The 27,046-nt window shown below is 40.9% G+C and overlaps 3 protein-coding genes across 12 annotated transcripts in view; 1 reads left to right on the top strand and 2 right to left on the bottom strand.

The window, feature by feature from the left end:
• The window catches only part of USP54 (ubiquitin specific peptidase 54), a 90,111-nt gene extending 85,989 nt beyond the window's left edge, over positions 1-4,122 (bottom strand). For 7 of the 9 annotated variants that reach the window (XM_015866496.2, XM_015866497.2, XM_015866500.2 and 4 more), the window contains exon 1: positions 3,998-4,121. The gene's annotated coding sequence lies outside the window, so the exon portion shown is untranslated. Of the gene's footprint in view, positions 1-3,997 lie in introns of all 9 variants that reach the window. The other 2 variants (XM_032445585.1, XM_015866501.2) reach the window with 1 other exon arrangement.
• Positions 4,123-4,269: 147 nt separating this feature from the next.
• The window catches only part of SEC24C (SEC24 homolog C, COPII coat complex component), a 93,621-nt gene continuing 70,844 nt past the window's right edge, over positions 4,270-27,046 (top strand). Inside the window, exons 1-2 of the mRNA XM_032445587.1 lie at positions 4,270-4,406; positions 5,155-5,210. The gene's annotated coding sequence lies outside the window, so the exon portion shown is untranslated. The remainder of the gene's footprint in view (positions 4,407-5,154; positions 5,211-27,046) is intronic.
• MYOZ1 (myozenin 1) lies at positions 11,271-26,242 on the bottom strand. Of its 2 annotated transcripts, XM_015866520.2 has the most exons (6): positions 26,045-26,242; positions 23,849-23,950; positions 22,099-22,280; positions 13,713-13,947; positions 12,426-12,582; positions 11,271-11,591 (listed from the first exon to the last, which is right to left on the bottom strand). In XM_015866520.2, the coding sequence occupies exons 2-6, from the start codon at positions 23,922-23,924 to the stop codon at positions 11,360-11,362; spliced, it is 882 nt and encodes a 293-aa protein (XP_015722006.1). In that variant the 5' UTR covers positions 23,925-23,950; positions 26,045-26,242; the 3' UTR covers positions 11,271-11,359. The 2 variants fall into 2 exon arrangements, with proteins under 2 accessions (XP_015722006.1, XP_015722008.1); XM_015866522.2 differs by lacking the exon at positions 23,849-23,950.

Here is a 27,046-nt window from a genome sequence, read left to right as displayed (position 1 = left end):
GTACAGCGTAAAGGAGTGGTAAGAACTACAGAATTCCAGGTACAGTAAAAGAACTGATCTGCACTTTTAGTGAGGGAGAAATAGGAAAATTCACCCCCTAGATGGTCTGATTGTTGGCAGGTCAATCAGTACAGACTGTTCACAGCGCTTTCTCTTACTATGGCAAAAAAAGGGTAAGGAATAAGAAGACATAAATACATAGGAATGTCAATTTTATTCTTTCTGCAGCTCACGGGAGCCATGACCTGCACACAGTAATTGTTCTAATAACCCTACAAACTGAGAACAACGTGGAGAAGTATTTACATTTCTTAACCTCATCCTGTTAAGTTGGTTGCCTAGAAACACCTTAACTCAGAACAAGTGGAAAAATTACTTTCTCCTACTGCTTATTTAGAACATTTTGATGAATTTATTTCATGAAATCTACAAAATAATTTCCCTTATACTTCTTATAGAATCGAACACATTTAAGATACGCTGTGAAGAACAAATGAAGTCAATGTACAACAATGATGATATGCTGAGAAGTCCTCCATAGATCAGTTCGGACCTGGGTATGACACGCAGAAGAGTTGGTGGGTGACTCAGCTCCTAATGATATTTCATTTAAGTTCACTGTCTTAGCATCAGCCCAAGTTATTAATAACTCCCAGTATGCTACTTAGCTGTGCGGATTCATTTTCCTGTTAATGGCAGCAAGAGGTTCCTTGTTAATGGTTTTAAGATAATGCTGGATGTTGCCATATGGATGGGTTTGTATGAGGGTTTCTCATGAAAAGCCAGGGAGTGTAAGAAATTGTTGCTATATTTAACTGCCACGTCCTCACATGCACAGCAGACAAATGGAATGGACAGTGTTCCAGCATTTACAAGTGCAAATGATGCTCAATATTTACTGCACGTTCTGTTTAAGAGGACTACAGGGACTTTAAACAAGACAGCATATGGATAGATCAGAGGATGGGTAATGGAATACTGAGCTTTTCACCCCTAGGTCACTAGTTCAAATCTAAACTGGTCAGTAATGAAGGAAGCTATTGCCATCTGACAGTCTTGGCCTCTGCAAATTGTTCTGTCAGGTTCTGCCTGTTTCCCATCAAGCTCAAAATTCCCCATTACAGTTTGCATTCCTGCAGACAGTTTCACTCCAGCAAAGTAACTCGGCCTGATACGCAACTTCTTTTTCCTTGGATCCCATCCCCAGTGCAGGAAGCACCGGAAGAACAGTGAAAATTACACCACCTGTATCATAACTTAGTTGTTTGGATAAGTGATTTCTGCCTCCCAAATACCCAATTACAATTAACTCTTTGACAACTGGAAGGCATTCAGGGCTTTCCCTTAATTAAAGAAGGCAGGTTAAGAAGACGCACTAATATGGAGGCTCTGAAACTAAATTTCACAGCATTCAAAGAAAATGTATGCAATATCTCATCCAAAGACGTACTTCCCAAGTCTGAAGATAACAGGCAGAGAATGTTCTCTAATAGAAACACTGAAGTTAACATCCACTTTGTTACCACATATTTGTAGCCCAAATGTTTAAATGTTTGTAGGAGCAATGATTGACAATTTATTTCCTGCACATGGGTTTAATCCAGAAATTGATTTATTTAGAATCTACCATGAATTATACTAAAGAAGTCATGTTTTTCATTTATGTGAAACTTACAGATTAGTCCATTACTTTCCACATACTTTAAGAGTTTGAACAAAAAAGGCTTTAAGTCTTAAAATCACATCTAGCTTCTTCCATGTCCTCTTAATGGTTTGATGACAATCACAGTAAGTGCTCTGCAGGTTTACCATGTACTTCTTTTTCTCTACTACTCTGCTGTTAATATACCAAGGTTTTACCCACCTTTTCCATCAACTCCAGAAACGAAACATTTACCTTCAGGAAAGCCTCAACAGGTCAATGTCCCAACTGAACCACTGCACCTGAGTTAAGCAACTGAGTGATTTATAGAACATCCCACATTGGAAGGGACCCACAAGGATCACATCCAGCTATTGAATCAAAACTGCTCAAGTGAGCAATATCCTACCTCAGCAAAGCATTTTTCCCACGTCCCACAGACAAAGCCTGGTGAGATTCATCTAAATTACTTAATTTTCTCAGGTCACAGAACAGATAACACCATGCATCAAGCAACATAACAAAGAGAAGGGAAAGGAATAAACCACATGCTCAATTTGCTCGTCAGAAGAAACAGCAAGAGACCTATCTATTGTCTTACGTGACCCAGGATGGATCAAGACTGCAGCCAGACATTCCTCCTTGCAGCCTCAGAAGGTGCAGGCCCAAGGAAAGGGGGCTGCCTACAGATGAAGACAAAATCTAAAGGACTAAAGACTGTCTATTACTTGACTTGCAATTAGTGGGAAAGGAGAGAGATTTGTGCAAGATGATTAAAATTCCTCCAAAGTCACCAGCAAGATTGCTTGCTGCTCTTCTTGCGATCAAGCATTCATATCTGTGCAAAGAAATGGCCTTCAATGATGGAAATACACACTAACTTTGGAATGGCGACTGCAGCTGCTGTTGATAGAAAAATAAATTAAAAAGCAAAGATTGGACAAAGGCATGAAGGAGAATATTTCACTGAACAAACTGAATTGTTTGAACGAATGCAAGTAGAACATGTTATAAAAGGAAAGGACACATGAAGAAGTTACATGAGAAAAACAATAAGGTGATTAAGTTCTGCAAACACCACCGAGCACATCTCTCACACAACATACTTCCATTGGATCTGAACACTAAGTCAAGCACACAATAATAAAAACTCACAGCTATGTCTCTTCCTCCCCCCTTTCAGCCTCCTGCTTCAGTTTACATTTAGCATCACCTGCTGCATTTTGCACAGTTGCACTGTAAGTCATTTGGAACACCAGCAACCCTTCTTTGTATCAGTACATTTACACAGCTCCCAAATACAATGGAGCCTCAATAGTGACCACTGTGGATAGAACCTCCTGTAATTATCGTGTAGTACCTAAGAGCTCTGCCACTATTATTTATCTTTAGGCAGCACTGATTCTTATGAAACTCTAAAAACTGAGAAATACAAATACTTTCTCTTCTATGTACTCTCAGTGAAAAAAAATCACTGAAGATTTAATGCCTAATAACATCATCAGGACTGGATAAAGAAGGATTTAAGCTCCCGTTATCCTTTTTAATGAACTTGTGATGACAGTCCCAAAATAGACTATTAACCCAGAACAGAAAGAAAAACTGACATAATTTTACCTGTACTGACTGAAAGAGATGGACTGAAATGCTTTTATAGCCATCAGCAGCACCGTTTCCAGCTTCAGTTCAGCCCTTTGCACATCAATGTGTGTGTGCCTTCCTAAATCACTAGTTTTCCAAAGCTGCTACTGAACTCCGTGTATTCTGTACAATAAAACTTTCAGTCTTGGATTTGTTTTCAAGCCTGAAGAATAACACAAACCCACAAAGGTCTGTTTGCAGCACATACTTCTTTCTTTCAAACCTCACGAGAGATTCTATGATTGCTTTTCCCAAATTTCATGCATGTATTTTCATGATTTTAACACTGAGAATTTGTTCTGAACTCTGGGAAGCTCCTTGGATTCCTTTCACATTCACAACCAGGCACTAAAGCTCTCAGCAGCAGCTGCCAGAAAACCATTGTCTGCAACTTTCTGAAAGCAGAAGGTGAGTTCTGCGTGGTTTATATTTAGGGCTGTAATCCTCGAAATCCCCACACATAATCCTCCTCCTCACCAAAGACCTTCAAACGGAATCAAATCCAGGAGAAGCAAACAACTTCTGCCTGCCCGACCCCTCTGCCTGCCCGCCTCGGCCTCCTGCCCCCGCGCAGCTCCCTGTGAGGGAACGTGCTGCGGGCAGCGCTCCGTCCCACAGCCACAACCGCGCAGCTACAGCGGGGACGTGCCGAGGCGAGAGAGGGGCGTGGAGCGGGCCCCGAGCCCGGCCTCCTCCCGGGGCGGTGAATCCTACCTGCCGCCGTCCGCCGCAACACGCAGCGCTCCCTCCCCTCGGCCGCCCTCATCTCCCGCTGCTATAGCTACGAGCAGCCGCGCCGCCAGCCTCTCGCGAGAGGGGCCATCTTCACAGAGGCGGGACGGCTTCTCTCGCGAGAGCACGGAGGGAGTTTAGTGTATGTGTAGAGGTCGCTCCCTCAGGCCGTGTCCCTCAGGGCAGGGCAGGGCAGGGCAGGGCAGGGCAGCCCGGTGTAGCATCCCCTCACAAAAGGCAGAAGATCCGCAGCTTGTGAGCTAACTCTGTTTGGTGAGGAGCCCTACAGCTGTACCCACAAGGATCAGAATGCAGGCTGGAGCTGGAGCTAGCAGTGATTCCATGTGTCTGTGGGGCGGCTGAGCTCCGAGGATGCCGTGTCAGCACCGAGGTGCGGGCCTGGCCTTGTTGTTACTCAAAGCAGTTTATTATGGGATCAGTGCCCTAAGCCGGTGCAGTGCAGCTTGCTGGATGGAGCTGCCTGGATATAAATGTCTTCTTTTTGCCAGAGGCAAATGAAGTGTGCTTGCAGAGCGTGTGTAATTCCTAACGATTGCAAAGTATGGTGTGAGCACTGTGGGATATGACTGTAGCTAAAGGGAGCAGGCCAATGTGGTCACATCTACCAGAGGTTTGCATGTAATTCATGTCACAGCTGGGCTTGCTCAGGTTAGACCTGTAGCATCACATGGTCAGCACCATCTATTTGGGTAATGTGGGCAGAAATTAGATCTGTAAGAGTTTGGAACACTTGTTGAATAAATATGTTTTGATTTTCTGAATGTACTAGTATTTAGCTCACATTCCTTGCATTGCATTAGCTGCACTTTGTACCACGTAGTTTTCCTGTTAGCAGTGCAGTGTGGTGGTACAATGCTGACTCAGGTAGCAGTAGTTTTGGTGGTGCCTGGGAAACAAATTTTGAGCTCACTGGAGTAAAGAGCTGCTTTCCTATCAATTTGGGATTGTGCATGTAAAGTTAGGCTGAAGATGACCTGGGGGGGAATGCCCTTATCTTGTACAGCTGATACTTCCCTGTTGGTATTAATGAACCTCAATGAACGGTATAATTCATTTATCTGACAGTAACATGTAGATTTGAGGGCTAACACTCTGTCCTTTGTGCCTTTGTATTTCAGCGTTCCCAAGATCTCAGAGATATTGTGATAATCCCTGGAGGCATCCCAACAGTTCTGTAAGTTGTAGTTCTTTTTACCTGGCTGTTGAGCCCTTTTTAATGTACACAAAATGAGTTGTTGCCAGTGTTCTTTATCTGAAAGATGTATGTCTATATGCCAGGATTACCAGCTTCTGATCATTCAGGCTTATCTTCAATACCGTACCAGATGTGTAAGGTATGACCAGAACACTGGACTGCTTTTGTCAAACAAACTACCTTTTGTTCTGCCCAGGACAAACACAGTGTACTAGAACAGTGTATATAGGTGTCTGCTCAACTGCTGTTTCTTCTGTGAACAATAGAATGTGCTGCAGCTGCTGCCGTGACATTTCTATCACTTCTAAAATAACACAAAAAATATCTGTGCATTTAGAAGGATACTTATTTACTCTTGGTGACTTCGTACTCCATTTTAGTCTTTCGCTTTGGGAATCAAGCCAACTATGTTGGGAGAGAGAGCAAATAAAGAAGGCCTCAACCCTCTCCTGGGGACCGGAGATAATTAAGAGAAAGATTTAGAGAGAGTAGGTATAATGAAGCCCTGAATCCATGCTAGCTTCAAGCCCATTATAATATGACTGCTTTTATAATAGAATATGGAAGTAATTATTCATCTGATTCATTCATCCAGGCACTGTGGAGTTAGACTAAAGCACTCTTCAGTGTAATTGAATTTGTACAGCATCTGTGAGCAAGGAGTTCCTGTGCGATCTGGCCCATAGATTGTCCTTAGGCTGCTCAACAGAAAGTTCTTCTTTTTCTTTTTTTTTTTTTTTCTTTGCTTGGACCACTTTGTTTTTCCAGTAATACATAATGAAATTGGTGCTTAAGGCAGGAACTTCCCCTGGTAAGAAAGGGAGGTCTACAGAGTCCTTATTTACCCTTTCTATGGCGGGATGTTTTGCAGAAAATGCTTTGCAGAATAAACAAGGAGTTGTTTATTAGATAGCCTTTTGTTGTTTATTAGATGGCCTTTTGTTGTTTATTAGATAGCCTTTTTTTGTTTATTAGATGGCTTTTTTCAGTGCTCTCAGTGCCTTCCTTGTACTGTTCTCTCCAGCTCCAAACGCAGGGATCAGCAGTGAAACAGAAGTGTTGCCCATGGCTCATGTCTGAGCAAGAGAAGAGTTTAGATGTTTGTTAGTCTTTCATAGTATTGTCACGTCTTTCCTGTCCAGATTTCCAAGAAATAAATGTTTCCGGTAAGCCCTGTTAGAAGAGGAAAGAATAAAAAATATTTTTGTCTGGCACTAAGAGAAGAACTTATAACTGTAAAGTAATTTCTTGTTATTTCATGCATTTATTTGTTCACTGTAGACTTGTGAAAATGTTCATTGTAACTCGGGCTGCAAATACCTCTAATGCTTTCCTGCTTTTCAAGGGCACTGGTCATTATCTGCCTTTTTTATTTTTTTCTTTTAAAAAGTTGGAAAATGCCCATTGAGAGTTTTGATATGAAATACGATATCTGCTCCAAGCATAATGCCTCCTATTATTATGTTGGCCCATTATGTTGGTGGTATGGCAGTAGAGGCTGAACTTTCCCAGCAATGTTCTGCTGCATTTTGTTGCTGTGCAACAGATGGCAGCAGAGGGGCAGACTGACAAAACTGTGTCTGACATGGAAGCACGCGTGAAACAAAGGAGTACCATGAAATTCCTTCACCCAGCAAAAATGGCACCCCTTGATGCTCAGTGGCACCTGCTGAATATTCATGGAGACCAAACAGCGGATGTGAGCACAGTGAGGCAGCGGGTGGTGCATTTCAGCAACATGAAAGACAAGCCGTTTTCCAGATAGCCTTGTAGGCTCCTAAAATGCATAGTGAATGGTGGTGACTATGCTGAAAAGTCATGTTTTGTAGCTGAGAATTTGCTCTATCACACAGTGTTATTGTCCTTTTTGTATCTGTTGTATTTTCCACAGAAACAAATTGGAGGCATCACTTTCAGAACAACCTTTGTAAGTGATGTTTCTAGAACATTTAATTGCAAATTTAAATCAGAGCTTATATGTGAGATTTATTTTTAAGCTGACAGTGGTTAAAGTTACCTTTCAGGAGCATTCCTTCAGAGAATTTTGTGTAGTCCTTTCCCCTTTGCTGCATGTGTTAACACAGTATGTGTCAAAGCAAGAACTTAGACTCATTAGAGTATCATTTAAGCTATACTGAGAACAGGAGATGATCATCAGGGGGATGACAACACTTCCTGTATGATTAATACAGAGAGAGCAAGAGGTGTAGCACAGAGGCACAGTTAATTAATTACACTAGTTGAAGATACTTTTCCTAGTAGATATATGATGCAATGAATATAATTAAATGTCTTGGATCCCACATACTCAGCAGCTCACAATAGTTGGAAGGTTCCACACAATCTCAGTTTTGTGTGCATCTGCAAATTTTGCTTATCTGTGGCCCTGGTCAGGCACATCTCCAAGACAGGCTGAGCAACTTGTTCTAACTAGTCAGTAAGCTGCAATGTGAGGACACTGGCATAGATTAAATTGCATAGAAACATCTTAATGCTAGCACTCTGCCTTGTGAACTTGTCTAGTACATATCCAAGAAGAGTTAGCATACAAGCTGCTGTTGATGGGCAGCTGTGAACTCTGTAAGTTGCCAGAGAAGTGCTCACAGCAGCTTGCTGTGCCAAGGAGCAGTCCTTGGGATGTGGGATGTTTGCCAGCTAGTCACACCTGTGGCAGTCAGTCTTCTGTGGAAAAGAACAGAAACTTTGTCAGGACAAGCTCGGTAGGAGAAAAAAAGTCTTTAGTGCAATGAATATTCAAGCTTTGCACCATGAGGCAGTAGGACATGTGTGGAGACCAGGGCTATGTACAAATGTTTTCTCTGTAACAGAACAATTGGTTTTGAGCTCTGTCTGTCTGATGTCAGCCCTACTGTAGAAGAGGTGTGAATATATAAATATATACATACAATTGATATACATCCAAATGAATATATACCATTTTGTATGTACTTAATTGTAAAATGAACACATTTTGTGTGTTCACAGTATGAATAAAGAAAAAAGGTCAAACAAGATGAAGCCTACTAATAGCTACAAACTGTTCTCACCTTTATTTCTGAGAGTCACTAAGCCTAATGACAAAGCCATCTCCTCTAAATGCTCTGTCAATAACAACATAAAATATAATTCCCAGATGTTCATTGTATGAATTATATTCTCATCACCACTAATGATGAGCTGCTCATATGAGGCTGTCCAGGATGAGATGCAAAGCCTTTGATTATGGAATACGTTGCAGTCAAATGGAAGATTTTCTGCACAGCACAGAAAAGCACAGACTGTAGCACTAACAGTCTTACAGTTTACAGGGGTAACTTCAGGCAGGATTTTAAAGCACATGAATGTATGGATGGTAATATTGAGATTTGTTAAACTCCTTTCTGTTGTGTTAAAAGTAGAGTGTACTTTTTTTGCATGTTTTCAGTATGGCTTGGATGATTCTTCATCATACAAGTCTCACTACATGAAGGAAGCATTTCAGAGCCTGGAAACAAGAGGATAATGCTGAAAATACCTACAAAGGCCAGAACGTTCTGTTCTAAATTGAATGTCACAGAATTATAACCAGTCATTCATTTCATGGGTCAACCCACCTCTGATAAATTCTTTTTTGGCTGCTGTTCTGTGGAATATAAGTTTAATGTCTAATACATCCTCTCCAGGGGGATGGTGTTCTGCCTTTGCAAGAGGGCGGGCACAATATTTTCTTAGGTCCTTTTAATCTCTATGATCCTGCTTAAAAGCAGATAACTGAGTTTCCATTCCACAGCTTCTAGTTTGTGGGGGGAACTCAGTGTAATTAAATCTTAGAAAATCCTCTTATTCCCAGTATAAGTAAGTATCATACAGAGGCGAGTCCCCTGAGTCTACATCACAGCCCAAGGAAAACAAAGAGCAGAAGCAGCCACTAATGTTCTCTTAAATATTTGAACATTCTAGACAAACTTCTGCCCTGATTATATTTGCTACAGGCCTCATTGAAATTAGCAGAGTTGTGCCAATGATTTTTGAGACGGGATTTGGATTGCTGATTCTTCTCACTTTTAACATAAGATTGGATAATGGTTGATGTAGCATATAAATTACACTATGTAAACAGCAAGATAGAAGTTGTCTGAATTGTTGTACAAAATGTAATGTTAGATTTCCCACTGTGTACTAGAAGCAAAAGCACATAAATCCCACTTAACAGGATTTGAGGTTGAAAGTGTACGGGCAAAAGAAGAGCTATGTGCCTCCTTAAGCAGATTTACCGAAACTGAAAGATCCTCTTAGCTTGTAAGTATGAATATTAGTAATAATAGCAATATTAGTTAAAATTTGTAATTATGCAATACTAATTCCAAGCATGTCACAACTTCTTATCCCTGTTTGAGGTTTGGAATGATGAGGCACACAGACAAAAATTCTTGTCCAACTGGATATTATGAACCACAGAGAGTTTCAGGAGTGTCTCATCCTTTGACCTGCAGGTGGATGTTGTCCCCTTGTATGAAGGAACCCTGAAAACACACTGTCAGAGAGTACTGTGCTGTTTGTGCAGTTCCTGCCCTTGCCTGCATTTTTACTTAGTCCTTCTTCTTTAGTCCTTTCAATACAAACTTCAAGTACTGTGTAAGATGAGGTCAGAAAAGACAAACATTCATTTTTGGCGTGATCTTCTCCGGAGGAAATAAATATGATTTTATTGTTTTAGATTTATTCACTAAACCAAGTTCCAAATTCATCTTAATCATTAAATAAATCATATATTTCATCAGAATGTTTAGGGAAATATTCATTCATCACTTCTGCAGCTTGATGTTGTCAGCATAATTTCTAAGAAATCTCCAGGTTGCCCTGGCTGTTGCCATTTAGAGGAGAGGAACAAAGCCAACCTCGTAGCTGTACAAACAATAAAATCATACACTATTACAGATGTTTCCCATCGAGGAGGAGAAAATCCTAAATGAGAAATACTTCAGTGGAAACTGTACCTGCAAATACGTTTTCTAGCCTCATAAGAGGAAATATTGATCCAAAGAATTCAGCAGGGAGGGGAGCTACAAACCAGTCTGTGTGCAGGCTAAGCCAGGATACAGTGTTGAAAGTGCTCTGTGTGTCGTGTCAAAGTGCAATACCCACCAAACAAAGCATTCCAGGAAGACAACCAGTGTTCTTCATTTGTTTTTCACAGTGCCTGGCTTTCTTCCTGTGTGTGTTGCATTGATACAACTGTTACAAGAAAATAAATCTGTTTGAATAAGTGTTGCACTGTGGTGGCTGTCAAAGTATTTTTGTTGTAATGAAGACTTCTTATTGTTTGATCTGTAACTATAGACAAGTGATCTCACTTGAAAGTGCCTCTTCTCTTCCAGCCCATTGCCTTCTTGTTTTGTCTAAGTAAAAACTTAGACATTGCTTATGATACACTTGAGAGAACTGGGATAGTTCAAATGACCCTGCCGTGCTCTAATCTGTTACATCAAGACACTCAGTTGCTACTTTATTTCCAATGCTGTTATTGTTACTTGTATCATTGCCTCTCAAGTACTTCATTCCTCACCACTGGTCTCAAGGTCTTTGTCCAGCTCACAGCGATGCATACCTACCTTCATGCCTTGATCTGCACCTGCTTATCTTATGACTGTCCCAGATGTTTCTTCTCATGCTAACAGTCTTGTTGTGAGACTGAGTCTTTTGTTATGGCTAGTCCTCAAATTGATTCAGCAGCATTTTTAAAGAGAAAAAGCAGATTTTTTGTTCTTTAGTTTCATCTTGGTGTTTTATTACTTGTGAATATATGACAAATTTATTATAAAGCAGACAAGCAGCATTTAGCATTGCTAAACAGAAAATGAATTCCTAATTTTGCCCTTTTATGCTCTGGTGAATAAAAAACTCCTTTCCCTCAAACTGTTTCTGACATGAGTTAACACCACAGAGAGTGTTAAGTTTAGAAGTCACCAGGGACCTGTTGGGGTTATGGGCAAAAAAAAAGAAAAAGAAAAAGAAAAAAAAAAAAGAAAAAGAAGAAAAAAAAAGAAAGAAAGAAAAGACTCACAGGACTAGAATTGCACTTTTCAGCTCCTTTCTACCAACTTGCAAATAGAAAGGGCTAAGAAAAGAAAGACTTTGGGGATGGGGATTTATAGCTCTTCTGTTTCACCACTTCTTGGCAGATTGATGTCAGTATGGTACTCGGAGGACTCTCCTGAAGGCATCCAAGGTATTGGGGTTCTGTTGAAGGAGGGTCTGTTTCTGAAATTTTGATTATATAGCACAAGAGATTCTGGAAGCAAAGGGCAAATATCAAACTGAGGCACTTTGAAGGTCATTCGTTTGGCTGCTTTCTCATAACCCCCATAGGGCATGGCAGTCCTGGCAAAGGAGAGACAATGGACTGAGTGCACAGAACGTAGGTGAACAATGAGATTTAGAAAACAAATAATTAAATGTATTGAGTTAGTGCATGTTACTGCTGTTGCAGTTAACCACCAAATCCTACCCAAGAGCGTACATATCTATTGTCTATGTGATTAAAAAACAACAATAAATACAGGAAACAAAACCTCTCTGCTCCTGTGCGCTTTTTAATTCCTGCTGCATAGCTCTCTGTAGGACCATACAGCTTTCACACCTGAAGACATCCCTTATATTTTGGAGACAGAGGTTATGTTACTGCAGAAAGGGCTGGGATTTACTATTTCCTAGCTACTGATGTTCTAAAGCTACAAAACTAAGTGCAAACCATGGACATAACATAGATTAGCAGAAGATTGTGGCCGCACTACAAGTAGCAACAATCAAACTTTCAGTTCACTATGAACTTTGAATTCTTAGCAGAAGCAACAGGAAGATCCTGATTCTTATCTAAAGTACTGGCAAGTATATGGCTCCTGATATTCAATATTTTTACTGAATTCTTGAACTTTAAATAGCTACAGTGATAAGCAGTGGTACATCAAATGTGAGGAGAAAGAAAAGGATTAAAGTCCTCATATTCTGCCACCTAGGTCTATAAGCTGAATTAAAATCTCTAGTTCTTAATGTATCTTCTCTTTATAGGCCTCCATTCTTTTCACCCATGGGAGATTGCAATTAGCAAAATGGCATGCAACTAATACTAATTTACATTGCACAACCATGCCCAAAACTATTGTGGTTGTTATTTTCATTCAAAGTAAATGGAATTCTATATCCCAGAAGACTTACCTGTTGAAAGACTTGTAATGGGGGAAATCACCTTTGGGACTATATGACAGTAAGTCAATAGTCAATTGACTTTTGTCCTCAGGGCTGATACCCATTGCTCGTTCCCAGGGGGAGATGTAAGTTTTAAACAGAGGTTTTTTGCCTCCTGACTTTCCATCTGTAGACAGATGAAAATAAAACCATCTATTTAGGTGACAAGTGCTCCAAATACCACATCTTTCTTGCTATTGAACATCTATCTTGCTATTGAAGCTGAGACACACAGAATGTATGGTTTGATTTCTGTAACTTGGGCTACTTCTGTCCTTATCCACAAAATCAGATGTATCACAGACTAAGAGCCGCTCACCCAGGAACTTGTTTTAAAGTGTATATTTGAAGGCTGTATTTCCATTGTTTCCTCTGGTTGCTCAAACCTTTCACCTCTTCCACTATTTCAGGGAAAATTCTTGGGGAAGGCAAAATGCTGCCTAGTTTCACAGATTTCTTTCTCTCAGGGATATCCAGAAGTATAAAGGCTAATTTTGATATAAAATGGGCATTCTTCCAGAATGTAAATGGAAAATCTTGGATTTTTCAAGTCATTCAAAGTAGTTGGTCACTTATGGTACCTATTCACAGTTCCCAAGCAAATTTGCTTTTTGTTGTTAAAATGCCATTGAAACTGTTAAAATTTAATTACTTCATCTGCCGATTTTCATGCAAGGGATTTGATTTTGGAGCCTTCTGGTGAAGCTCAATGAAAGATAAAAATACATCAGGACTAAAATCAGTGAAAGATGCTCTGCCTCATAAAGATATTGCTTTAAGGGATGATTAGCAGATAACATTTAGAAGTATTCCTGTTTCTTTCTTAATATTACCCAAAATGTGCTGTTCATTCAGGTGAACGCTTTAATTTGAAATTAGGATTGATATACTCAAGACTGATGTGTCAGCTCAGACCACTGAGCCAAAACACTACTCCTACTGACTCCAGTAGTGTTCAGTATGAAACCCTCCAAAGGAGAGGTATAAGCTCATGCTGTACAGACATACTGCTGTACCAACATTAAAAACTCTGGATTCTCCCATCAGTTCTTTGGTTCAATCAAGGCAGGTATTTCTGCTTTTTGTTTATGAATGAGCAAAGAAAACACTCGATCAAAACAACATCTTAAACTTTGCAGTGCAACTTAGTTTGTAGGAATACAGGTTTGAGTCAAATTCATTTACTTCTCTAAGAGTAAGACTAGTACAAGCTCTGATAGCTTTATCTATTTCTTGCTCTTGCAGAGAGATACTTGCCTTTCTCAGTACCATGACCTCCTTCTCCAGCACTTCCAGCAGATCCATCTGCATGCTCCCCTTCACTGTCTCCAGGACCTCCCTTGCTTCCAGGCCTAGGAGGAACGGTGGAATAGTGCTGCTTATTGGAGCCATGATGCCCTGCTGTCACTCCTCCTACCATCCGTCCATGGCCATAACCATGAGCATCTTCTCCATAATGCCCTCCTGGTGGGATGTACTTCTGAAAGTGATCCTAGGGCAAAAGAGAGTAGAATTCTATGTTGCAGGACATTGTCTACTCACATTTTCAGGATTCGGTCCCAGAATGCAAACCCCTGACTCCCTGGGATCTAACCAGCCTTGTCCTGATTACAAAACCAATGGCAGAACTTTGGGGGAGTTATTCCCCCAAAGATTAACTCAGCTTAGAAGCAGTTTTAGTAACAAGGGCAACTGAAGGACACTTTTAAATGGGCAGTTGTGTGTACTGTCCCCAGCAGTGATCTGCATGAAATACAGAAGGAAATAACAGCTTTTGCCAGAGAAGGTAGAAATCCAAATAGAGACACTGTTCAAGCTGTGGAAAAGCAAAATAGACAAGAGATAGAAATTGTTTCATGTAGGAGCTAAGCATTAGAAAGCACAACAGCAGCAGAATACCTATGACAGTATAAAAGCCTGACAGATAACTGCCAGTATGGCTGTTTTCCATATATATGAAGTCGTCATGGAGATGTCTTTATACATTGAGATTTGCACTACATGGCTAGAAGCCTGGCGTATTGTCCTTTCTGTTGGAGTAGGGGATAGGCCACAAGTACACAAATATAGCAGTAATAAAGCTGAAGATTACTGAATCTGTCATTCCTCATGCTGCAGTTCTGCTCATGTCAGTTCCTCATATACAATCCTTGGGAGGCAAATGTGCTGATCTGAGTGCTCCCAAAGGGTTAAGTTTTTCTCAGGGCTCTTACACCTAGTACAGTTTAGCAAAAAGCAGCTTTCCAGGCTGTAAACAGGCTTCCAAGGCCAGCTGTTCGGTCAGATAAAAATAGACTAGAAGTAAAAACCTCACAAGGCTCTAGGCAGAAGAATTATCTAACCCTCTGCTCCGTGTGTCTCCAGCAACAGTGTCCAGGGTTTCACAGCAGGTCACCAGGCTGCAACTCAGGCAGGGAGCCAGCTGCAGGCTGAAGTGGCAGAGCTGGTGCCCCCAGGGCCTTTACGGACTGTCCATCCTTCTCCTAGCTGTAGGGAATTCCCTTTTTAGGAACAGAGGAGATAATGTTCTCCTGAATGTCAGGAAGCACTGAGAAGGGAGAGGATCATGAGTGTGAAGCTTAAGCTGTACACAGGATCTAGCAGGACAATCTGTTTGATTATGTGGGGGCTATGTACAGTTGTAAAAAGGCAACCTGAAACAAAGTGTTGGGTTTTTTTGTTTGTTTTTTTCAGGGGTAGGGGTCAGAATGAGGTTACTCTCAAAAGCTTAATAGATCTGGAAGATTAATGCTTCTACTGATATGCTCAGTAATTTCAAAGCAGATTTTGCCTTCAAGTTTTACCCACGCTGCATGACCTTCCTCAGCATTAAATGCTTATTTTTCTTTTCCTGTGCTAACTTACATTCACTTTCTTGGAGAAAAGAAGAAGAGAGAGAGAAAAGAAAAAGAGAGAAAAGAGGGGAGGAAGGGGGCAAGAAAGGATCAGAAAGCATTAGGAGCATAAGGATAACCTGAACTACAGGAAAATGATCTGAGTTTGTTAACAACAGCAGTATTTCATGTGACCAGGAAGGGGCATCATTGCCATCTGGTGTTATTTTAAATTGCAGTGTTACCACTAAACAGGAGTGAAATTTTCTGAAACACAAAGTCTACCTCAGGAAATCCACAGTTAAATCGTACTTATCTGCAAATTAAATGAGTTTGTTGGGTCTCAGCCTACTTTGTGATTCTTCACTGACCTGTTAGGAAAACACCCTCTGCTCAGGAGACATTTCCATTCAGATAGGAAAGACCCATTTTCCATGTAATACCCCAACTCTGCTCACCTACTAGAATAAATTGTTTTCTTTACTTTTATCTACCACAGTGAACTATGTTAAATCAAATTTATAGGAAAATCTATTATACAATAGGAGGCAAAGGCAATCTGTCTTTCGGAAATCTTGAATCTTGCTGGCTTCAAACAAACTCCCTCCAAGACAGTGGAGGTCAGGAGCAGCGCTTTGACAGCCAAAGTTTACTAAGTGCAGCTTTGTGTCTGGTCAGGGTGTTTGGAGAGAAATATGGCTTTCTCTCGGGTGGACAGCATGGCTTGTGCCGTTGGTAGCAACGTGCATATTCAAGATGAATATTCAGATGACAAAATTCACCTCTCAGGGTTCACTGATCCTGTTGGTGAAAGTCCCAGGAGCAGAGCCCACGAGTGTCAATTGGGAAGGCTGATGACCCTTTTCTCTTGGCCCTGGGGGCAGATCACAGTCCTTTGCTGTGGTATGTTTAATACTTGTTTGGGTGGCGCTGGAGGCAGGAAACAGTCTCAGTCCTTTGGCATTCCTAAATTTGCCCTAAGAAAAGAACGGTTGTGGAGACTTCATGTGTTGCACCGCCCCCTGGCTCACCTAAATAATTTGTGCTCGTGTCTTTGAAGTCCTTAGCACTAGTGGGAGTCCGATTCTGCAGGCGGGGTGCCTGGATCAAATTAATTCTGAATTCCCTAGGACTGCTGCATGTGTCTCATGAAAAATAGATGATGAAAGATGATCCAGCTAATGGAGCTGAGATCTCTAAGTATCTCAATGCCCTGACGTCACTGCAGGCAGTCCCCAGGAGGAGACACCGTGTGCTTCCCATCAATTCCTTACTGTGCCCTAAAGAGAATGATTGAGGCCACCATATGTGTTTCTATTTCCGCCTCAGTGATAAAGAGCTTCCCAAAGACTTGATGCCTATGTGGTTACTAACACTTCTGAAGTTACCGTGACTATGTCCTCTCAGTAGCAGCCACTCAAATGTTCCTTTATGGTAGGATGGCTGATTTAAAATTTAGACGCTTGAATATGAGAGTAGGGACCCCTGAATAAAACTGCCTTATTTTTAAATGAAAACATAAGGTAAAGGGTTGTCCATCAGTCCTTAATTTGGTTTTGCACAGCCTTAAGCCTGTGATTCACTTTTTGTAAAAGGATGAATAGAAAAAGGAAACTCAGCCGTTAAAGTATCTTAAGCTATTTTAATTTTTCAATCGTGCTCCCCCAGGAGGCAGTTAAGTTGGTTCAGCTCCTGCTTTCTATATCCAGCTCTATTTCTGACTTGCTTTTTAACCTTACGCAAAGAATTTTTCACTTCACTGTCTGATTTTACCCATCTAAATTGAGATAATTTTAATCTAATGGTACAGTTTTGTTTTGTTTTGTTTTGTTTGTTTTTAATATCTTATTTACATGTTTTATATCATCCTTTCTACTTTTTCTTTGTGGATGAAAGAAATTGAGTTTCTGAATTTATGCCTAAACTTTTCTCACAGTGCTCCAACAAACTGCTGTGGAGAAACAGTGGCTCTTCCTCTCTGCCTTTCTACATTTTTCCATGCCAGTTACCTCTCTAATAGGAAACCATCAGACTTCATGTCCATTGTTAGACAGTTTAGGACTTAACTGGAACCTCTAGGTCTTCCTTTAGGTCTTCTGCACCAATTCAATTCCAGCATAGAAAGGCTTATTTGATTAGAAAAGTTATATCTCAACTGGCTCACTCCACTTATGTCACACCCTTGGAGTTTTTTATATATCAGCTTATTTGGTAAGATTTATTCAAGGGGTTTAATATTTAATATTAATATTTCTAAAAAGACTGTTCTTCCTAATATTTTCACTTAAAACCTACCTCCAGTGATCTTCTTTGGCATTCCACTAAGTACATATAGTAAAGAGCAACCAGAATCAACAGCTTATGCTTGTGACACATGACGAGTAGCTGCATGGTTGCTCTTCTGTTCCTGCATCCTTATACTTTCCTTGAAACATTATATAATGTTTGGCCATTTCACATGTCAGAACTGTGAGACAGGCTGGTAGTGTATTTTTGTCGGCTGCGATGCACCATTTTAGGCATTGTAACATAATCACTTCCATTTTCTACCTGTCACTTCTCCTTACTCCACTGGGTTCTTGTTAAACTGCAATAGAAGTACAGGGTAGCTCCTGTCACTATGCAGAAGAACAGTAATCCGGTTCTTTAACCCTTTTTCAATTCCTATGGTTTGTTTCACGTTTGGTATCTTATCCGATCTGAAAAAACCTCCTGACTTGAAGTCCAGCAGAATCTACCTACCCACACGTGTTCAGCTTGTCTTCACACAGGCATTGCCAAGATGTGGGAACTGCCTTTACTGTAACTTATGGGCTGCGCTGAAAATGTGTGAAGGTGGGTTTTTATGTTTGTGGGTATTGTGGTTTTTTTCAGGTGTATTACAGCTGATAATTGTCTTCTCAGATATCGGTTATACCACCACCATAATAATTTAAATTAAATTAAATTAAATTAAATTAAATTTAAATTTAAGATGTGGTTGGCAAAGCTGAAACAGAAGAAAGTAGACACAAATCACATCCCTGCATAAAACATATTTTCCACATATAGCCCAAATCAGACCACAATTTTTGACTGCTTTTAAGGGCTCTCACTGGAAGAAAGACATCATAACAGCAACATCTAAAAAGCATAACCATGGTTTTGTTTTCAAACAGTTCCCATCTAATGACAGCAGGAAGGTCTTTCACAAAACTGAAAGCAGAGGTGGGACTTTGTAAAGAGTTAAGGTAGAAATAAGTGGGGCTGCAGGGCTAAGAAATGTAGTTTCAATTGATGTTGATGTATTTGAGGACAAAAATATAAATATTATGAAGTGGAGAAAAAGTTTGTGAACTGCTATTCTAATTCTGAGCAGTAAAGTGCAATTTAGGAGACCCAGAGGTAGGACTGAGAAATTCTGTCTCAGTTTCACTTTTAAAATAATGAATGAAGTATTTCCTTCCTTTAGTGATTTGTCAGATGCTATGGCAATTGAGTACATAGATAGTTAGAATTTTGCAGTGTTCTTTAGTAAATAACAAACTGCACCTTGCAACTCCACAATGAAGTTGATAATATCCTCATGGAATGAATCATAGTTCCTGCAACACAGTGGCACAGAGTGGGACAGGGAGAAGAAATCCTTCTGATTTAGTAGGCAGAGCCAGGCAGAGCTCCACATCTCCAGCATGGTACTGGAGAATGTGACACAAGCTTTTTGTCAGGGTATCAGACTGCTAAAAATGTCAAACTCAGTTCTTGCTAAAAACATCCCTTTATACTGTTTATTTTCAAGAGAAGAGGCACAATACTGAAGATTGCCGCACAGTAGGCAGTGCACTTCATTATGCTCATGTTGGTAATGTTCAACCCTTTTGAATGTGGTAGTAGCTACAGTTTGTCTTCAGCTGAATGCATGGACATGTAGCAGTAATAAGAGAGAGTGACGTGTTCTCTTTTACATGGGCTATCTGACATTCGTGAACATGCACTAAGTATGTTTTCTCTGCTAGAAATGAGGAGAGTGATCTGATTGCCCTGCACGGTTGTTTGAGTGGATGAGAAAACGGAGGTGGAGGGTGGAAGCGGGAGAGTAGATCAATGACATGACCGCTGGGATCTTTTGCCTTGTGTGGAAGCTTTATGGCCACAGCACAGGCTGTTCTAGAATTCCTTATATGGTTTGGATTTATTTTTAATAACCTTTCTCTTTGTCTTGTTTTTATATTATGTTACCTTGCTGTTAATCTATTTTTTTCTGGAGGGAAAGAAATCATCTGTACTCCATTCCAACCTTTTCTTGCTTTGCCTTGCATTTCTTGAGAACTTTGTAAGACTATTAAGAAATCCGTGATATAAAAAACAAAACAAACAAACAAAAAAACCCACCAGCTTTAAATATCTTCACAACTTGAAGGTAAAATAACTTCTCGGGGATGAGAAACAAAGGATGTGAAAATTAACTGGGTGGAGGAAGTGGCTGGAAGTAGTAATAGGAATTCTCTACTCTGCCATTATCTTCCTCTCACTGTTCCTTTTCATTTAAACCTTCTTTTAATCCTCTGAGCAAAGCCAGGAGCAAGAAAGGAAGGGACCAGATTGCTAATCAAATAGTGCAATCAAAAGCTTTTTTTGATAAACTGATTTGATGCAAAGGTCAGGCATTTTCCTGATGGCTTGGAAGATAACAGCGAGGCCACAGATCTGTTGCTTTTATCTAGCTGCCTGATAGCAACCAACCCTCCGAGGGGATGGCTCTGTTGCTGAGATCACTCAAGTTTTCTTCTTGCTGCTCTGGCTGCCAGCAGAGGTGTTAATTTGTGCTGGCTGTGATGATTAGAACAGTTCTCCACAAAAGCAGTGGATGCATCTGGCAGAGTCCTTGCACAAAGTGCACAGGGCAGCCAGCAAATGCTAACAATTATGTTTGTGGTCCTACTAAAATGGCCTCAGGCAAGGGCAGCATGGCAGACTGAAGTCCTCCTGCACTGACCAACAGAGATTTGTTACTTGCTCCATGACTGTAGAAAAAAGATTGCTCTGAAAGCGAATCATAGGGGATTTTAACAGAGAGTACCAGCTGCTCTTTGGATCACTGTCCCCTTATAGCAAAGCCATGATGAAAATCCTAGCCTTGTTAGGGTCTTGTCTAACTCCCAGGTATGTATTTCCACAGCATTTTTACTCATAGTGGGAGAGTTTGGATGTTGTTGCAGAATACAAGTAAAGGTTCATTACAGAAAGGGTATGGAATGAATGTCAGACGTGGATGAATAAACTTACTGAAAAAATAAAGGCAGCTAACAGAAAATCAGTGATTGTCATCAGCCTTTGTAATGTAAGTCTTGGAGAGACCCAGTATTTCTGTTAACACTTCAGTGCCTCTGTTTTTGCAAATCTAATTCTGAGCTAGTTTATCACAACTCACGTTAACTCACGTTGTATTTCTCTGACTGGAGACCCATAAGTGACACCTTCAAATTTTTGCACATTTGGACCTCAGTCTTTTCATTACCTCACCTTAGTTTCTCACTCCTCCTGCCATCTCATTGCATCAATCCTCACATTCTGACATAGGAACTTGCTCCTCAGTACATTCTGGGAGCTCTGGGATTGCTGAGTATTTATAAAAACAGCTTACATTTCTCTAGGATTTCCAGCTGCAGAGTCCAGAGTTCAACACACCGTTCATTCTCACATCTTTTCTAAGAGAGCTGATTGAACTGCCTGAGGCACCAAGAGGCGAAGAAACTGCCACAGTTCAGCAATGTGAGATATTCTTGCTGTATCTCTGACCTGTCATCCCTGATCTATATTCCAACCTACTGCTACAATTTTAATGATTCTTTTCAGCCATCTTTGCACATCCTGCTTCCCACACTGTCAGTTTTAGGAGTCAAATGCAGAAACTTACTAGCTGCTTTCAGAAATACCAGAAGGCTAAAGAATAGCTTATTTTTTTTTGGCAGAATGTTTTCTTCAGCTTGACTTTCATCTTTCGCTCAAGTTCAAGACTGGAAAACAGATGCCACAAAGGGACAAAATTGTACCACCAAATAAAGCTTAAAGAGCATCAGAAGATGAGATGCTGCATCCAAATGTTGTTTTACTGAATTCCTAACATGATGTGAAAGGAGACTTCCCTCTTGTAAGAGTTTCATTATCTTCAGATGACTTTACTTCAGGCAAGTAACTGAAGAAAGAAGTTCAAAGATTAAACGAAAGAACTAACTCATGGGAAAGAGGAAAAAAAGGCATTGTATCTAATAGGAAGACACACCAGAAAAAAACAAAATGAAACAAAACCAAAAAACCCAACAGCCATAGCTTCCAACAAATAAACTGAATAAATTGCAGCGTCATCTTGGAAATTTCTATCTGAATTTTCATTGTGGAATTTTGTGCAGAAACAAGAAGGGGTCTGCACACAGTAGGAGGAATAAAATTGTATATGGGGCTAAAAATAGAACCTCACCCACTGTTGCTGAAGTGAGACTTGACTGGCTCACTTCCATCTTGCAAAGGGAAAAGGGGATGAGTACAACATCCTGTGCAGCTCTGAATGCCTGATAAACATATGGTCCTCCCTCATCACTCAGTACTGTTTTCCCATGCTGCTGTTTGCATGATACCAAACTATTCACAAAAGGAAACTAAATCTGCTGCTGAAACAAAAAACATATGTGTTCATCTAATTTGCTCGGGGCTTTTTTTCTGCACTTCCTTGCCCATACACATAGAGACAGAAAGAAAAGAGCTTGTGAACCTTCCATTCCTGTTCCCCCTGGATGCACAGAGCAGCTTTGCGGTTTTAATTTCCAACCTACCACAGAATTGTCAGTGAAGGCATCAGGGTTATTCTCATAAATGAACTTCTCCACCCTCAGCTGACGTAACTTGAACATCTTGGATCCTTTGTTAGTGAGGAGAGAAAGTTCTTCAAGCATCACATCTCTGGGGATGCTGATCTTCTTCCCCAGGTTCAGCTTGGTCACCTCTTGCGGCATGACTACAAAACATACAAATGGGACCCGTTAGGAAGTGCTCTGCTCCAGGTCTCTTGTACATTGCTTCAAAGCAGCCGAGTTCTCTTCTAAATCAACATTGTTAGGAAATGATCTATGCACTTCCCCCCACCCTCCCACCCCCTCCCCTCGTTGATGACATTCAGGTACAGTGGATTGTTATCAAGGTATAAGGGTAGAACTAGATGCATGTGTCTCACATCTGAAGCAGCTGAGTCAATGCACCAGGATTTTTTAGTGTGGCCGCAGAAGAGGCTGCCTTGTCCAGTTTCTGCCCTGTACTCCCTACTTTCAAGACCGGTGAGTGTCAGTCAGAACATCAAGTAGTGATACTTAATAATGAACAAAGACAACTCTGGGACACTTTCATTTAAACATTTTCTTGAAACCATTATTTTGGCAAGATTTGATGATGTTATTGTATCTTCTGTTCATTTGTTTTAAGGGGAAATTTTGAAAGGCAAAGTGGTTGAACTTCTCATCAAGACTTAATACGGTGATTATTAGGTAACTTTGTTGCCATCAAATTTTGTACCACCAATTCTCTATCAAAGCAATGGATTCAAACATTTTCAGCATAAAAGTCTTCCATAAATGCTCTTAGAGTTCTCCATCTAGAACCAAGCAACTTTTATTATGGTGGGTTTTGTTTTGTTTTGTTTTGTTTTTAATTGCTATTATTATTATTAAGCAAGGATCGAACCACTTATCTGCCTCAGTTTCTCATTCACAACAGAGAATAAATTCTCTTCATCATTAAACTGATATAAAATTGGTGTAAGTCTATTCTCATTTTAATAGATGTTCTCTAGAGAAATTTCCTTTTTTTCTTTTCTTTTTTTTTTTTTTAGCAAGCCAATTCTATATGACACTGTTTTCTAGAACAGGAGGAAATGCCCTTTAACTGGAAACTTGATTCTTACTTTTTTACTACATTACAGGACTGGGGAAAAACAGAAAAATAAATACCCTACTACAGAGGTTTCTACAGTCCTTTTGGGAACCTGAAGAAAGTGGCAGCACTGAATTACTACTTTTCCAAAGCACCAAAAGCATTCCCCATGCTGTTAAAAATAAAGAGATGATGGGGGTATCGTGGTCAGTTAAATGCCACCCTACTCAATGAACATGTTTTCTGTAAAAAGAAAAGTGCCCTGAGTTACACTTTTCCTGCTGAGAGAAACTGTCTTTTTCCACAAATAAGTGCTGGAATCAAAGGAATTCTCTCACAAAGAGGGAAAAGAAATTAGACAAATATTCTAAGAAAGAGATCAACATGGAGTATAAGTAGACCCTGCAGCATCAGTGCCCAGAAAAGATAATATTCTCTTTCTATTCACATAGGTACTGTGTATACAAGGTGTTCAATAGGAAGTTACAAGTGTGTTGTGCTTGAAGGCTCAGCTACAGTAATATCTGGGGCCCTGGCTCCTGGTATGTTCAATGTGTGTCCTGCCCCAGGATTTCAGTCATGTGCAGTGTGAAATTTTGAAAGCTGAAATTCAGGTTGAAATCCAAACAATTCTCATGTGTGCAGCTTTGCGCATCTTACCTTCGTGTGTCAGCCTCCCAATGAGTTTAGTGGGCTTTTTCCTTTTAAGAGGAGCAGGAGTCCCTGCAAGGGGCATTCCCACAAAGAGTTCTCTGCTTTGCTCTAAATACACAAGGAAATGGAGAATGAAACACTGGAACGGTATCTCTTGCCTATCTTTTAGTTGCCATTTACAGTTAAGAGACACATGGTCTTCACTTCACACACAGGTTCTATTCTGTCCCATCCGCATGAAGGAGCAGAATATCATGGTATTCTTTGGAGACGTTGTATTAGGACACAAAATAGAGCAACAGGTCACAGCAGAAGCATTGCAACAGTACCACATAGCAATTGCCATCCAAAATAGACATTGTAGTTGTAACATGGCGGTCTCCCAGCACACAGATGTGCCACAGTGGTACTCTGTTACCTTGTAGTGCTGCAGTAACAAAGCATCAGTTTGAAAACTTGCTCTGTCATAACATGCTGTAATACCATGCAATTATCATTTGGAGGTTATCAGTGTTCTTGGACAAAGATATTCAGTCTGTCCATGGGTTATCTGGGAGCGTTTTGAATAATGTGCCAGTTTGGTTTGGATGTTCTGACAGTTTTATTATGATTAGAATATTAAGAAACCCACTATACTGCAACTCCTGCAAAACAAACAAACGAAAAACCCTCTGTCGTTCTGATTTGTTGCAGGAGGGCTGGGGAAAGAAGGCACAGGCAAATCTATTAAAGCAAAACTTGTTTGTCCAAGTTGTCTGGAGTCCTTTGCACCTATATCTCACGTATTGATCTCATCGTGTATCATTTTGGAGGGGGGAGGAGAGGAACAAGGAAATTTCTTCTTGTACTCTATTTTCCATCTTTGTCCTCAGAGAGGATAAAAGTACTTAAAAGTCAGGGAAAGCTTGGAGTTGTCACGGTAATTCCACTTCAGGCAGCTTCCGTTTCTCTTGGGGTTCATCACACGTAACATAACATAAGTAGGTCTAATGGCTTGCCTTCACTTTAGCACTGTTAGTGCTCAAACAATAGCATACAGGGAGATGGATCCTCATACAGTGCAGTGGAAATATAAACAAGTAAAGATCCATTGGCTTCAGCAAGAGAATATGGTAACTGATCATCTCTGTCCTTGCAGCTTTACTTGCTGAAAACTTCAGAACTGAAGACACCGAATTATGAGTTATATTTATATAACTATATATATATATATAGTTATATATATAAACTAGCAAGCAAAGAAGTAGCTCCAGGAGTTTGTGCACTGCCCTTGTTGTGCTCAAGACATTTTTATCTTCCATGTATTTTGCAGTTTTATTCCACCCTTGCTCCTTTTGCAATATGATTTTCCTGTGATGAGGTGGCAACGACAGCTGAAAGCAGCCCAGCCCCATTAAGCCAACTCTAATCATACTGCCAGATACTCTCTTGGATTGTTTGTATTCCTTTCTGATTTCTAGGCTTTTCTTTTTCCTGAGATGCTGCCTGTGTAGTTCACATTGTAGAAGAACCCACCCAGGCATATTCCCTAAGCAAATGTGAGCAGGTGCAGCCATAAAGCACGCGCTGCACATTCTCCTCGAGCAGGCGTACATCTGCTTGGCTATATAAAAGAAGGAGGTCTTATTTGACAGGAAAGGGGCAATATTGCCAAGAGTCAGGGGGCTGGAAGGTTACGGCCCATCTAATGGGTCACAAGACGGGCAAAACAGAGGGAAATTGTCCGCATGCCCCAAATGTGGACTCCTCGGGGCAAGACAGGAAGGGCTGGCACTGTTGGGGAACTGTGTCCCTCCAGCACATTCATTCCCAAGGAACAGTGGTGGCAAGTCTGTCCCTTTCTGTTGTCCCCCAACTGATTCATCAGGACTGAAGAGTGGAAAAGCTACTACATGGAATGAGTTTAGCATAGGGAAAATGGCAGCAATCTTCAGTATTGGCAGGGCCCAGATCCGCACCGTGACTACTGCTCTTCCCACTACCCCATTAGGGGATGCTTCTGGAGCCTCCGTCCCCATCTTCCCTGCTATCCCATACATAAAGTCAGGGCCACAGTTACTCTTTTCTCCCTTGAACAATTGCTCTGCCTTTTCCTGCGTGACTCTTTGCAGTAGTTATTTGGTTGTTTTTGCTACAAACCAAACTAGTCGTTACCCTCTGCAGCCCCTACTCTAAATTATTTTTCTTTCCAGGTCAACTCACCTCAGGCTTGCAGTGCCACGTTCAGACCAGCTCGTGCACCTGCCCCACAGCTCAGCAGTGGGCCGCTTCCTCCCAGCCTGTCTGTGGATACTGCTGGGGAGGCTTGTCCAGCAGCCCCACTCACCCAGGGTGCCTCCTGGGTGCAGGCAAGCTCTGCCCAGCACAAAGTGCTGATGCAAAGTGCTATGAATTTGACTCTTCAAGTCTGTTTGCACAGGCATCCTGGGGTTATTAATAACTGACAGCTCAGAGTGCAGAGTCTCAGATAGCACTGCCACAAGCCCTGAGGAGAGGGGAAAGGAAAAGGTTGCTCCTTGGGCCTCCTGAAGTCCCTGCCTCAGTACACAGGAAGACCAGGCACTCCATATGTGCCTCACTCCTTCTTTTCAAATCAATATGCTGTTCCTCTTCTTCTCTTCCTCCTATTGCATTTAAGTAATAGTTTCTCAACATCCTGCATCTTAGTAAGGGCTCAGAAAAACAGCCTGAGGTCATACTCTTCTTTACACCCTTCTTCTGTCCCCTCCCCTCATCCTCCTGTAGGCTCTTGTACATAACTTCTAAAGTGCCAGGCATTCAAATAATGTGTCAGAAAGCATGGAAGTAAAATAATCATATGCATGAAATGAGAAGTAGCGAAGGTCTAGAAAGCTACTTAGTGAGACTTAGGAAGTAGCTGTGCAATGTATGTGGGAAATGCAGAAGAATTAAACTGCAAGGAAACTCATTTCCTATTTCATGGAAGAAACAGGGATGGTTGTCTGCACGTTGTGTAGCTCTGTGCATGGAAATTACTCGTCTCCTTTAGCTCCTGCTTGCTCCTTCCGAGGCGACTCTACCTGTTCCCCCAAACTCATTTGGGTTCTCCTTCTAGGATGGAGAGAATGTATCTCATCTTGCCAGGTTACTCAAAGGTGTACATACCTTTCACATTTCATGTAAAGCAGAAGCCCTACAGAAAATGTTGTCTCCTCCATTTCACATCAAGTCAGAATCAAGCTG

This window comes from Coturnix japonica, chromosome 6 (assembly GCF_001577835.2).
Source record: "Coturnix japonica isolate 7356 chromosome 6, Coturnix japonica 2.1, whole genome shotgun sequence".
Taxonomy (NCBI): Eukaryota; Metazoa; Chordata; class Aves; order Galliformes; family Phasianidae; genus Coturnix; species Coturnix japonica.
The sequence above is the reverse complement of the archived record's forward strand: the minus strand, read 5'-3'. Positions and strand labels throughout refer to the sequence as shown.

What these genes read in the sequence shown, in the direction of transcription:
- MYOZ1 (XM_015866520.2), bottom strand. Translation starts at nt 23,924, where the DNA reads ATGCCCCTTGCAGGGACTCCTGCTCCTCTTAAAAGGAAAAAGCCCACT. An exon ending in TGGGAGGCTGACACACGAAG is followed by an intron (nt 22,281 to 23,848) that starts GTAAGATGCGCA and finishes TATGTTTTGTAG; the next exon opens with TCATGCCGCAAGAGGTGACC. An exon ending in AGGTCATGGTACTGAGAAAG is followed by an intron (nt 12,583 to 13,712) that starts GCAAGTATCTCT and finishes ATCTGTCTACAG; the next exon opens with ATGGAAAGTCAGGAGGCAAA.